Below are 12,648 nucleotides of genomic sequence, written 5' to 3' on the forward strand. Positions count from 1 at the left end.
ACATGTCGTATGTATTGATGTGAGTACATGTTGTATGTATTGATGTGAGCAGATGTTGTATGTATTGATGTGAGTACATGTCGTATGTATTGATGTGAGCAGATGTTGTATGTATTGATGTGAGTATATGTCGTATGTATTGATGTGAGTACATGTTTGTATTGATGTGAGCAGATGTTGTATGTATTGATGTGAGTACATGTATGTATTGATGTGAGCAGATGTTGTATGTATTGATGTGAGTACATGTTGTATGTATTGATGTGAGTACATGTCGTATGTATTGATGTGAGTATATGTTGTATGTATTGATGTGAGTACATGTCGTATGTATTGATGTGAGTATATGTCGTATGTATTGATGTGAGTACATGTTGTATGTATTGATGTGAGTACATGTCGTATGTATTGATGTGAGCTGATGTTGTATGTATTGATGTGAGTACATGTATGTATTGATGTGAGCAGATGTTGTATGTATTGATGTGAGTACATGTCGTATGTATTGATGTGAGTACATGTTTGTATTGATGTGAGCAGATGTTGTATGTATTGATGTGAGTACATGTATGTATTGATGTGAGCAGATGTTGTATGTATTGATGTGAGTACATGTTGTATGTATTGATGTGAGTACATGTCGTATGTATTGATGTGAGTATATGTCGTATGTATTGATGTGAGTACATGTCGTATGTATTGATGTGAGTACATGTTGTATGTATTGATGTGAGTATATGTTGTATGTATTGATGTGAGTACATGTCGTATGTATTGATGTGAGTATATGTTGTATCTGACAGAGTGTGTTCTTGTTCTTGTCAGCACACCTAATAAGAGTCGGCACAGTTGAAGTTGAAAACATTGACGTTTATTTCTTGATTTTTGAGGTTATACACTTCATGATTATTCTGCTTTTATAATATTTTCAGCAAAGATACTATACTTCAATTGCATTTCTATACATGAAATACAAAATCTGAGGTAGGGCCTCAAGGATTAATGACATTTAAAATAAATTATGCATCTTCACATACATGTTTTATTAATAGTACTATTATTGTTTTTTTTTTATCTGGCACAGGATTCAAAACATATATCTTTTTATTTATATATATATATATGTATATATTTATCTATATACTCATATTTTCAAACCAAGGATGTTATGATCTGTTGGAGGCACATATCTGTATCCATAGGCAGATTTACCTCACATAAAACACACAGAAATATTTGACATTACCCAAGTAATTAGAAATTTTACCTATGCAGTGATAGGTCCACAATAAAGTGCCAAAAGACACACCATACATTACATTAGAGATTGGATTATATATGTGAGTGACTAGAAGCTACTCTGTACTGATATTTTTGAAATACATACAGTAAAGATTAAATTATCAGAGGATATCTATAAGGCTGATGGTTACCTGAAGATGTGAAGTTACATATGGGCAAACATCAGTGACCACTAAATGGAAAATGAGTGGCAGTATCTCTGTCTCCTAAACACAATATAGTAATATATTAACTTCTCCATATAGATATAGTATAGTTATATATGTATATACTTTATTTAGCTTTGAATATCTTTTAAATAAATCTATTTCTTTTTTTAACAGCTTCATCAGAAGTCCCCCCTCTTTGGTTACCTACTGCCCTGTTACTGTCTTTTAGACATTGAAACATACACATATTGTTTTCTGTGTTCTACTTAGGAACCTTCTTTCTGACAGGATTTCTGAGGAAAAGATAGTAAACTCAGTATATTAGCAGTGAGGAAGACATGCAGTGGGAAAGGAGGATAGGAAGGAACAGGAGGAGGAAGCATACATGGACAAAAATAACACAGCTAACACAAACAGCACATGCAAGTCTGCTTACTAGTTTAACTAGCGCCACTGCTTCTTCCTGTAAGTCACTGGGTTATTAGAATAAGCCTTTAATATATGAAGACAAACACAGCAGTGAAGAAAGCCCTGCGAGCAAGAGCATGCGTCTAATATTGTGGCAGGTTCCTCTATCAATGAGTATGCGGGAGAATCCTAACAGTTGCGGGAGAAATGGGTGCACATTTTTAACGTTTGTTTGAGTGTATTAGCACCAGCCCATTCTACTGTTCTGCTGTATATTTTATTCCAAGTTGTTCTCTACACACAGAGAAACATGCTGAAATTCTCATTTGTGGTAACCAATGTATGAAAATGATTCAGCAGATATAGGATAGAGGATAAAAGTTAAATATTCCTTTAATTCTGATACAATTCCACCCTGGCCTGGGTTGGCCCTTGACTACCGCATCACTGGGCTCGTTTGAAACGGACAGAAAAGACTGTTTCGCTTATCCTGCTGCTGTTTTTTTTTCCTGAGAGGAAGGCAGATGTATAAAGAAGGTGATGTTTTTAGATCAAATCTTTTTTTGTTTTTCCCGTCTATCTCAGGCCAGGCTACTGTCAAACAAAGGCTGGGCGTCTGGTTAAGTATTAATGAAAGCATTTAGTTACACATTTACACACACACACACACACACACACAGCACAATTGTGGCACTATATATTAAAGTAATATATATATATATATATATATATATATATATATATATATATATATATATATATATATATATACACACACACACACATATCATTTTCCTCTTTTCTTTGCTTTTTCCTCTTTTGTTGTTCTTTCCTAGGCTATTCGGGGAAGATGATTGCGAGTCAAACTTCATTTCTTAGCAATAAAAAGCATGCAGGGAGTCGCAGGCACAGTCTAAAATCTCAGCGATCTATCAAATCATGTTCTTAATGTCCATCCTGTCTTTCATTAACTTGCCAAAACTCCCTACTCCTGTTCAGCAAAGCGGCTGTGGAACTCGGTTATTCAAAGCCTGTTTTTTCTCCACTATGGAGCTGAGTGCACCTTTAAATTGGGTGATATTATGCCAAAACTTTTCCTGATTGCTTCAGATCAAGCTCGAGGCTTTTATTGGTCATGGCCGGAAATGGAACACCTGATTGTATGCCCATTGCATTAACGCGCAAGCGCTCCATCAGTTCATACATCTGCATTTTAGGATCTTATCAGGATCTGAGACCCTGGTTGCACCTGACTGTTTCATGTGACTGGTTACACTCGGACTGAAATCTGAATTTTAAACAAATTTATCTAATGAATACTTAAAGGAGGCTGTTTACAGTTATAAGCCTTCTTTTGTAGTTATATGGTTTGTATTCCTAAAAGAAAAGAAGGAACAGCAGGGGAAGTGCTGTCACAGTGCCTCCAAACCGGCAGCCGTTCACATATGAGAAGATTATAGTGGACAGCAGAGTTATGTCACATTGAGAAAAATCTCTGAGATGTTTTCCTTTTCCTTGCTGTTTCTCCTTTGAAGCACAGACATTTAAAAAAGCAATTCCAAGATTCCCTAAAGCCGCTTCACATCTGTGAAAATAAGGAGTATACCTGAGACCCTGTTTCATGATGAGATTGACACCAACGAGAAGAGACGAGACATAACTTTTCAGAAGAGGAATGGTCCTTGGACATCTTTTACATCATTAAACTCATGGAGAAAGTTGTTTTTTCTTCTCTAACCTACAAAGCTACAGAGACGGATTAAGACATTGTATGGAGTGAACAACACTAATAAACTACTCACAGGTTCTCTGTAAATGATTACAGAACTAATGGAACAGCCTCACAGTGAACAAGACACACATTCTACACACACGTCTCTCGGTATACAAATACACATAGATATTTTATATACTTTCCACCATTGTGCCCTACTGTAGTCTGCATACAAGAAAAACAGTTAAGGGAACCATTTAAAAGGATCACAACACATAGTGGAAAGCTCTTAGCACTCTTAGTTCTTTACGCAAGTTTTTTACACAAGCTGGTTGCAGAGTAGCATCTTAAAGACATAAAGGTAACATTTAAACTTTTCCATGGCTTCATTTTTATGCCCTTTACTCAAAAAGGAGAGAAATGGATCTACTCTACCGTCCTATATCCTGAAGCTTGTGCTTCTAAACTAAGTGGGTTATCAATGAGATTATGTCATTGAGTTGAAAGTGAAGCTCTTTCACGTAGAACAGCTCCTAGATTACAGAGAGATATGCGCTTCCTGTACAGCAGGAATATAAAGGTTTAGGTTAGCGCTATACTACACAATACTACACTGAATCAGAGGCACAGAGTGCAGGATATACTGTTAGGAGATACAGGTAAAGAGCAAACAGTGACCCCTCCAGGTTCAGCACACTAATGTTAACAAATTCAAAAGATACTGATGACAAACTCATTCAACTGGTGGAGCGACAGTCTCTCATCAACACTGTTGTCCAATCTCACAATCGTTTTTCTACCAAAGGCACATTAGTGGGTGGAGCCCGGACAGGTCAACTAAAATTTAGGATGCAAATCAGAGATTAGCTGCAAGGCAGTCTTCTCTCACTTTATGGTCATTACGAAGGCAGAAATGACTAGTGCTCTTCTACATACATTAGCAATAGTGCCATCAGTTAAATAGTAAATAATACAAATTAACCAATTCATATTCATGATATTGCCATGATGTCCACATACTGCAGCTATAAAGAAATGTCCAGACTTGTGGCTCATTTGACCTCCACCCTCTGACTGATGGAGGTTTTTTCCACTCGAAAAAAAACAATAACACCACAAAGAGAGGAAAAAAAGGTTGGAAGTATGGGGAAAGTAATGAGGAAAAACAATGTTTCCTGCTACATTGGGAGATGTTGGAGTTTATGATAATGCTTAATAGCAAAGCCTGCACTCTTTTAGCTGCAGTGCGATTTTGTTTTGTTTGCACTGGAGAGTTTACCCTTTTATTTAAGGTCTTAAACCCTGCACATAAAGCTAATATGCTAATGCTGCTAAAAAGGAATGGAAGTGTGAGGCCACCAGTCAGCTCAATATCATTTCTCTAAAGACGATGTTTTGTTCATTCATTGTAAGCAGCATCAGCATTTATTATGTTATGGCATGTAACCTGTTTTTTCATTAGTGTGGGGTTACTGGTACTGGGCGGAAAGATGGAACTCTTTGGGTGGTAGTTTGAGTCCCAGTGAGTTTGTGCCCAGCGGGTCCATCATGTTCTTGTAGCGTTCTCCGCGATGCTTCATCAGGAATGGGCCCCAGTCAGGCTGTGGTGAGCAAACCAGCTTCAGGCGCTACAGGGAGACAGAAGGTTATATTATATATAACATTCAAATTAGAGCCTGTCCTTAGTGTTGCTAGTAAGCAATGGAAGCTATGTAGCTTACAAATATTAGGTATGTTTTGGGCATATCCGAAAGTCTTTTGTCCCTCAGGCCATAATACTGTTCAACTCCTCTCAGCACAGCAAACTAAAGACTCTTGACACTTTTTCATTCCAGCAATTCTGGCCACACATGGACACACCCCCATCTATGGACACACCCTTAGTCTTGCTGAAGCCTATAACACTTCTAGTAACACTTACAGTTCTACCCTATTTTGCACTAGTAGTTCATTCACGAGTTCATTCATCTACTGTTTACGTATCTTTTGAACTGCTAAATTTAAATTATTATACAGTCCCTGACAAAAGTTCTGTCGCTTACCCATGTTGTGGAAACAAAAGCTTATAACCTGACTTTAAATTCATTCATTAGTTTTAGAAATGACTTATATGAAAGCTGAAACCCTCCCAAATGAGGTTTAATTAACGAAAATAAGTTTGCTTCACTGCAGAAATATTGATTATTTTATAAAGACAGAAAGGTCAGATTTTGGCAAGACAAAAGTTTTGTCACCTTGTCATATAATGCACCCAATCCTTGTTTACAGCCTCACCTGTGCTCACTAATTGGTTGATTAATTAGTGGGTGTGTATAAAAAGAACCCCAGCACCCCAGACCTTCACTTAAACTGCAACTTGACCTCTGACAACATGCCAAAAATCCACCCTGCGACCAAAGCCATGATTATCAAGAGGCTGAAGACCAGATCCACTGCAGAGGTGGCTGGCACCTTTAATGTGTCGCAGCGTCAGGTACAGAGAATTAAAAAAATATTTAAAGGGACTGGAGATGTTTTTAACAAGCCCAGGTCCAGCAGACCCCGCAAGACAACTGCTCAGGAGGAACGTTAGTTGGTTAGAAAATCCAAAGCCCCTCTTCCACTGCAGCAGAGCTCCACCAGGCCTGGTGAACTCAAGTTCCTGTGTCAACTAGAACAGTCTGTAGGATTCTGTCTCGAAATGGCCTCCATGGTCGAATCAGTGCCCAGAAACCAGCACTAAGCAAAAGGCAATTAAAAAAACGTATGCCATTTGCCAAGGCTGCTAAACGGCTGGACACTGGAAAAGTGACAGAAGGTGGATTTCTCAGATGAATCCTCAGTTGAATTACACCTCTGCCGCCACAAATACTGCAGGAGACCTACTGGAGCCCGTATGGATCCAAGATTCACCCAGAAAACAGTTAAGTTTGGTGGTGGAAAGATCATGGTCTGGGGTTACATTTAGTATGGGGGTGTGCGAAACATTTGCAGGTGAAAGGCAATATCAATTGCCTAAAATATCAAGAAGTATTAGCTACCTCTTACATTCCCGATTATAAATGGGGTCAAATTTTGCAGCAGGATGATGCTCCATCTCATACATCCATCTCTACATCAAAGTTCCTCAAGGCGAAGAAGATCAAGGTGCTCCAGGACTGGCCAGCCCAGTCACCAGACATGAACATCATTGAGCATGTTTGGGGTAAGATGAAAGAGGAAGCTTGGAAGACAAAACCAAAGAATCTTGATGAACTCTGGGAGGCATATAAGACTGCATTCTTTGCTATTCCTGATGACTTCATCAATAAATTGTATGAATCCTTGTTGAACCACATGGATGCAGTCCTTCAAGCCATGAAAGTCACACAAAATAATAAAAAATGGCTCTAATAGCACCATGACTTCATTCACCAATGTTATGAAACATATTTTTGTATTTGAAGTAAATTATTTGTTTGACTTACTTTCTGTGGGCGACAAAACTTTTGTCTTGCCAAAATCTGACCTTTCTGTCTTTATTAAATAATCAATATTTCTGCAGTGAAGCAAAATTATTTTCGTAAATTAAACCTCATTTGGGAGGGTTTTAGCTTTCATTTAATTCATTTCTAAAAACAATGGACGAATTTAAAGTCCGGTTATAAGCTATTGTTTCCACAACATGGATAAGCGACAGAACTTCTGTCAGGGACTGTATAATATATTATATATATTATATTATATACCTCCACTCTCCACACACACACACACTAAACTGTACTTTTATACTTTTCATTTTATGTTTTATTTGATTGTATTTATATGTATCGTTATATATATTTTTTTGTAACTTTGTGTACTATACATACCTGCTGCTGGCTGGCTGGCTGGCTATCTGTCTGTCTGTCTGTCTGTCTGTCTGTCTGTCTATCTAACATGAAATCAGTGTGTCACTTGCCATTTTCTTTAAGAGCCAGGTGCACTCTGACTTTGGCAGATTGCTATTTTAACACAGCAGCAACCTGGAGGAAAATGATCTGCTAGTTCATGCTGTGAATGTACAAAAAGTTGATGTTGATGTAAAAGTTGGGTTTGTGTACTGCTGCGTTTAACAAGCGTGTTGTATGCGCATATAGTGTTCACAGTGCACCTGAATTCCCAAGATAGCAATTATCGTGTGTATCCTGTTGGCAGGGTAGCAGTGAGCATGGCAACATGCCCAATCTTCTCCAAACTATGCAATCATTAATGCTTGCTATAGTGTGCCCTAGCTTCAGTGCTGAGAATGCTTCTGTATTGGATCTGCATGCTTGTACAAATTATTCTGATATATTCTGTTCTCTGATGTAAATCGCCAAGAGTCACCTCAATCAGAGTTCCTGGCGCCAGGTACATTTTGATAACAAACATGATGGGGATCCAGATGACGGAGCAGATGACCATTAACCAACCCATTACCATCGACCAGGTGGGATAGGTGTAATCCTCATAGGTCATAACCTGCCACTGGTACAGACTCAGTGCCAGGATAAACTACAATGTGGAAAGAGAAAAGTAGAGAAGAGCGTTTTAATATTCATTGACTTAATATTTAACTATTGCATTAGACTAAAAAATAGAAGTAAGTAACTTTAAGTAACTATATATTACATTAAAATAAACCCAGAAATACACAAAAGAATCATGGGGTTAATAATTATAAAATAATTGTGCAACATTTACAAAAAAAAAAGGAACTAAATGGAGAATTTCAAGTAAAATCCACACTTTTGCCTAATCTTCAGCAGTAAAACCTCAGGAAAGCCATTAAATATTTCTAAACATTGTGCACCTAATGTTCTAAAAATAAATAAGTAAAATGCACTCACTTTTTTGGATAGGGTTCACCCCGTAATTTGAATAAAACTTTACGTACACTAAACAGTTGAGACACAACAAAAACTGTTAAATTTACTTTTACCAGTACATTAATCAGTACGTTAAAAAAAGTGATGTAGTTTCCTGCTGAGAAGGCAAAGCCAGCTAAGGGTCAGACACAATCAGGAATTTTTTAGTGGTTAGTTTTTGCAAGTTGAGAGCCATGGAGCTCTGTTCCTGGGTATAGAATGAACTGTGTGTGTTCCATGAGAGCATGTAAATTCATAATCCTTGTATTTTATGAAGTAACGAACAAGATACCTTACAGTGTGTTAATTAATCAGAGAACGTGTTTGGATGCACAGAGTAAGCTTTAGCTCATTATGGGTGTATCATTTCTGTAATATATATATATATATATATATAATTATGTTTGTTAGATGCTTTTTGTTGTTGACCTTTTTAATATTAATATGTTTGTTCCTGATGTTATTACTTAAGCCTGTATATCTCAGTGGTACACTTTCCTTTTCTTGTAGACAACATCAATGTGTTGAATGCCCTGTATCTTCCATTCTAAAACATGTTTAGAGAAACTGCACAAAATAACTGGACCTCAGACAGCTGCGGGTGGGCTGTGGTGGGCTATTTAACAAAGGTTAGTATTCTTTATCTTGATTCACTAGAACAAAAGTAAATTTTAAACCGGAGATCTCCTTTAATGTCCTTCAAAAACCTAATAAAATTAGCTGGGAAAACAGCTCCTCATTTGAGGGGTGTCAATGCTGAATGGACTTACTGTGAGGATGGTAGGAGTGACAAAGGCCCAGCATATCCTCCAGAACTTGTTTGGCTGAAAACCAATCATCATTTCAATGTCCTCACAAAACCGCTGCAGACCTACAGGGTGGAGGAGAGAGAGACAGACAGACAGGCTCATTTATTTTGATGGACTCTCCTTACTAAGTAAACACAATGGATAAAAATGATTGGGATTATGTTCTTATATTGTAAGATGTTAATAGTCCTATTTGAACCCCTTTAAACCTAAGACCTTTAATTTGACCCCACATTATGTCGTTATGTCAATCTCATAACTCTAATTAATCTTGGTCCTTAACAGGTGATCCAGCCACTGGAGCGAGTATAATAATTACTGTTATTAAATGAGATTGAAAAAGAGATATAAATTGGCAATTGGAAAGAAAGTTATTTATAAATAAAAAAAATAGCCAATGAGATTCTCTTCGTGCAGCTAGTGAGGACCAATCAACTCTGTCGTAGTGAGCAGTGGTGAGTAGTGAGCAGTGGTGAGTAGTGTAAGTTTTGCCAGTAATAAATCTCAGAGCAGAAAGGTAGATTGAGTCTAATGGTTTGAGAGCGCTGGCGGATGCTTTTTTATAAATTACATCACCATAGTCCAGCACTGCTAGTATGATTCCTCCACTATTCTTTTTCTAGCAGCACGGGTAAACAGGATTTATTACCATAAAGGAATCAAAGCTTTTGTCTGCACTTAATGGCGAGTTTGGTAATATGGGAATTAAAAGTAAGTTTTTCATCGAGCCAGATGCCGAGATATTTATATAGACACATAAGAAAGGTAATCCTGGGCCCACAGGGTTGCTTTATTGCTAAAACCAATCATATGTAAGGACCCTATGTAGATCATGATCAACAGTATCAAAAGCTTTAGTGAGATCAATAAAAATGGCAGCACAGTACTTCTTGTCTAGGGCCATGTATAGATCATTTAAAACCAGAGTGGTTGCAGAGATGGTACTGTGTCTTTCTCTAAATCCAGATTGATAGTTATACAGGATAGAGTTTTCATAGAGAAAAGACTTTAGCTGGTTATTCACAGCGGATTCTAAATTTTAGATAAACAAGACAGTTTTGAGATTGGTCTGTAATTAGTTAGATCTGCCGCGTCTCCTCCTTTATGCAGAGGATAAACATGAGCTGTTTTCAGATACTGGGAATTCTGCAAGATAAAATAGAAAGATTAAAAATGTATGTAATATGTTCTAAAATAACTGGGGTTGCGAGACGCAGAAGGTAGGGGTCCAGACCGTCCTCACCTATTGTTTTTTGCACCGAGAGCCCGTTTGTAAACTTCTTTTAAATGATCGGATGCATTAGAAAACCAGTTCAGTTTAAAATCACTTAGAACCAGCATTTTTGAAGATGTATAATAAAAGCTCTGATAACTCTGATAAATCTGTTGCAGAGGATGGAGCAGGATTTTCCCTGGTGAAACCTTTATAGTGCAAGTATTAAACTTTTAAAAAATTTTATTAGTTTCTAATCTGAGCCAGGTTTCTGTCAAGATTTTTAATATCGGGATCAGCCTGAGCACTTAAAATTTTCAATTGGTCCATTTTATCTTTTTGCAGTAGGCTTATGTTATTTAAATGCAGAATTCCAAGTCCCTTTCTATGTTTAAAACTTTAAAAATCATTAAAAGGGTCTATGGGGGATTTAATAAGAGGACACATGTGGGGAAGGTTCTGTGTAAATTAAGTTATTTGTATTAATAAAACTGTTAAATGATTTGTATTTTTCTTTTTGTGATTATGGAAAGTGCTTGTCCCAGAATTACACACAGTGACTATTGGTACAATTACGCCAAATGTCAGGCATGGTGTAGAAGGGTATAAAATATTTTAGCACTGTAGATTTGATCCAATTATTTATTTTACATTTTTTAACATATTATATGCAATTAAAGCCATTAAGCACAGTTAGTGTGTATATTAGCCTACCCTTCTGCTGGCATGTGTTCGGGGGAGAGACAGTATTATAATATATAATATATAATTATCATACTGTATTATAGTGTCAGCAGAACAGAGAGCTAATTAACATGCTGTTTTTAAATGTTTACTCAAACGTGCTTTAAATCCATGCAGGAAACTAAATAAAATAGGGTGTAAATCATGGGGACTGGAAGCCATTGCAATTAATCTGTTGCCGTTGTTCCAACAAACAATAAAATGAGTAGACAGTGCAGAACTGACCAGAATTTCACAAAAAGAGAGTTTGAACATAGTAAAAAATCATAGTAAAAATATTGTTCATACACAATTACAATATCACATTTACAAAATGAATAACACTCATCTTAGAACATTAAAAACTTTCATTTTACGCAGCAGTCATGGGAGAAAAAAAAAATAAAATTAGAGTAGCATATTTTTCTAAAAACTGATGACTAAAAATGATTGACTAAATAATATAATCCAGCTTTCAAACCATATAATAATTAACATAAAAACTGATCCTAAAGTAGGTAGACTGTGGTTATTATGAACAGTGATGTTACTGTACTCACCGTAGATATACGAGACTCCAATTAGTTCAAATATTGCAATGATGACCAGAGAATAGGACGCTGCATAAGTGTCCACCAGCTGAAGCATATACATCCCACTCTGTAGTAGAAATACACACATCAAATTCCCAGTTGCAATATAATTCTAAAATGTAATATAGGATAAGACAAACACAGGAATTATGGCTTAGATTCCTTCCCCACACACAAGAACACCAGAACTGGCAGATCCATCACTGGTAACCCATTTTCTTCGCAGATGAGAGCAGGTTCACACTGAGCACATGTGACACTGCTGCATCATCCAGCATGAGCGGTTTGATGTTGAGTTAGTTGAGGGTCACACAGACAACCAGGTACCCTTAATGCTGTTAGGTATGGAGATTAAATCCTCAGAGCCGTTGTCAGACCTTATATTGTGCAGTAAATCCTGAGATCCTCCTGGTTTCGCAAACCTAAAACCAATTGAGAGTCTAGGAATTTATGGAAATTGGATGAGGTATGATTTCAGGATGAGGTATGATTTCAGGATGAAGTATGATTTCAGGATGAAGTATGATTTCAGGATGAGGTATGATTTCAGGATGAAGTATGATTTCAGGATGAGGTATGATTTCAAGATGAAGTATGATTTCAGGATGAGGTATGATTTCAGGATGAGGTATGATTTCAAGATGAAGTATGATTTCAGGATGAGGTATGATTTCAGGATGAAGTATGATTTCAGGATGAAGTATGATTTCAGGATGAGGTATGATTTCAGGATGAGGTATGATTTCAGGATGAAGTATGATTTCAGGATGAGGTATGATTTCAAGATGAAGTATGATTTCAGGATGAGGTATGATTTCAGGATGAAGTATGATTTCAGGATGAAGTATGATTTCAGGATGAGGTATGATTTCAAGATGAAGTATGATTTC

The 12,648-nt window shown here is 36.9% G+C and overlaps 1 protein-coding gene across 2 annotated transcripts in view; it reads right to left on the reverse strand.

Moving 5' to 3' along the window:
- Positions 1 to 872: 872 nt before the first annotated feature.
- slc6a5 (solute carrier family 6 member 5) overlaps positions 873 to 12,648 on the reverse strand; it is a 42,598-nt gene continuing 30,822 nt past the window's right edge. For both annotated transcript variants that reach the window (XM_049473237.1, XM_049473236.1), the window contains exons 13-16: positions 11,726 to 11,825; positions 9,191 to 9,291; positions 7,900 to 8,067; positions 873 to 5,201 (exon numbers count right to left, since the gene is read on the reverse strand). In XM_049473237.1, the coding sequence (XP_049329194.1) occupies positions 5,043 to 5,201; positions 7,900 to 8,067; positions 9,191 to 9,291; positions 11,726 to 11,825 (528 nt within the window). In that variant the 3' untranslated portion in view covers positions 873 to 5,042. The remainder of the gene's footprint in view (positions 5,202 to 7,899; positions 8,068 to 9,190; positions 9,292 to 11,725; positions 11,826 to 12,648) is intronic.

This window comes from Astyanax mexicanus, unplaced genomic scaffold (genome assembly GCF_023375975.1).
Source record: "Astyanax mexicanus isolate ESR-SI-001 unplaced genomic scaffold, AstMex3_surface scaffold_35, whole genome shotgun sequence".
Taxonomy (NCBI): Eukaryota; Metazoa; Chordata; class Actinopteri; order Characiformes; family Acestrorhamphidae; genus Astyanax; species Astyanax mexicanus.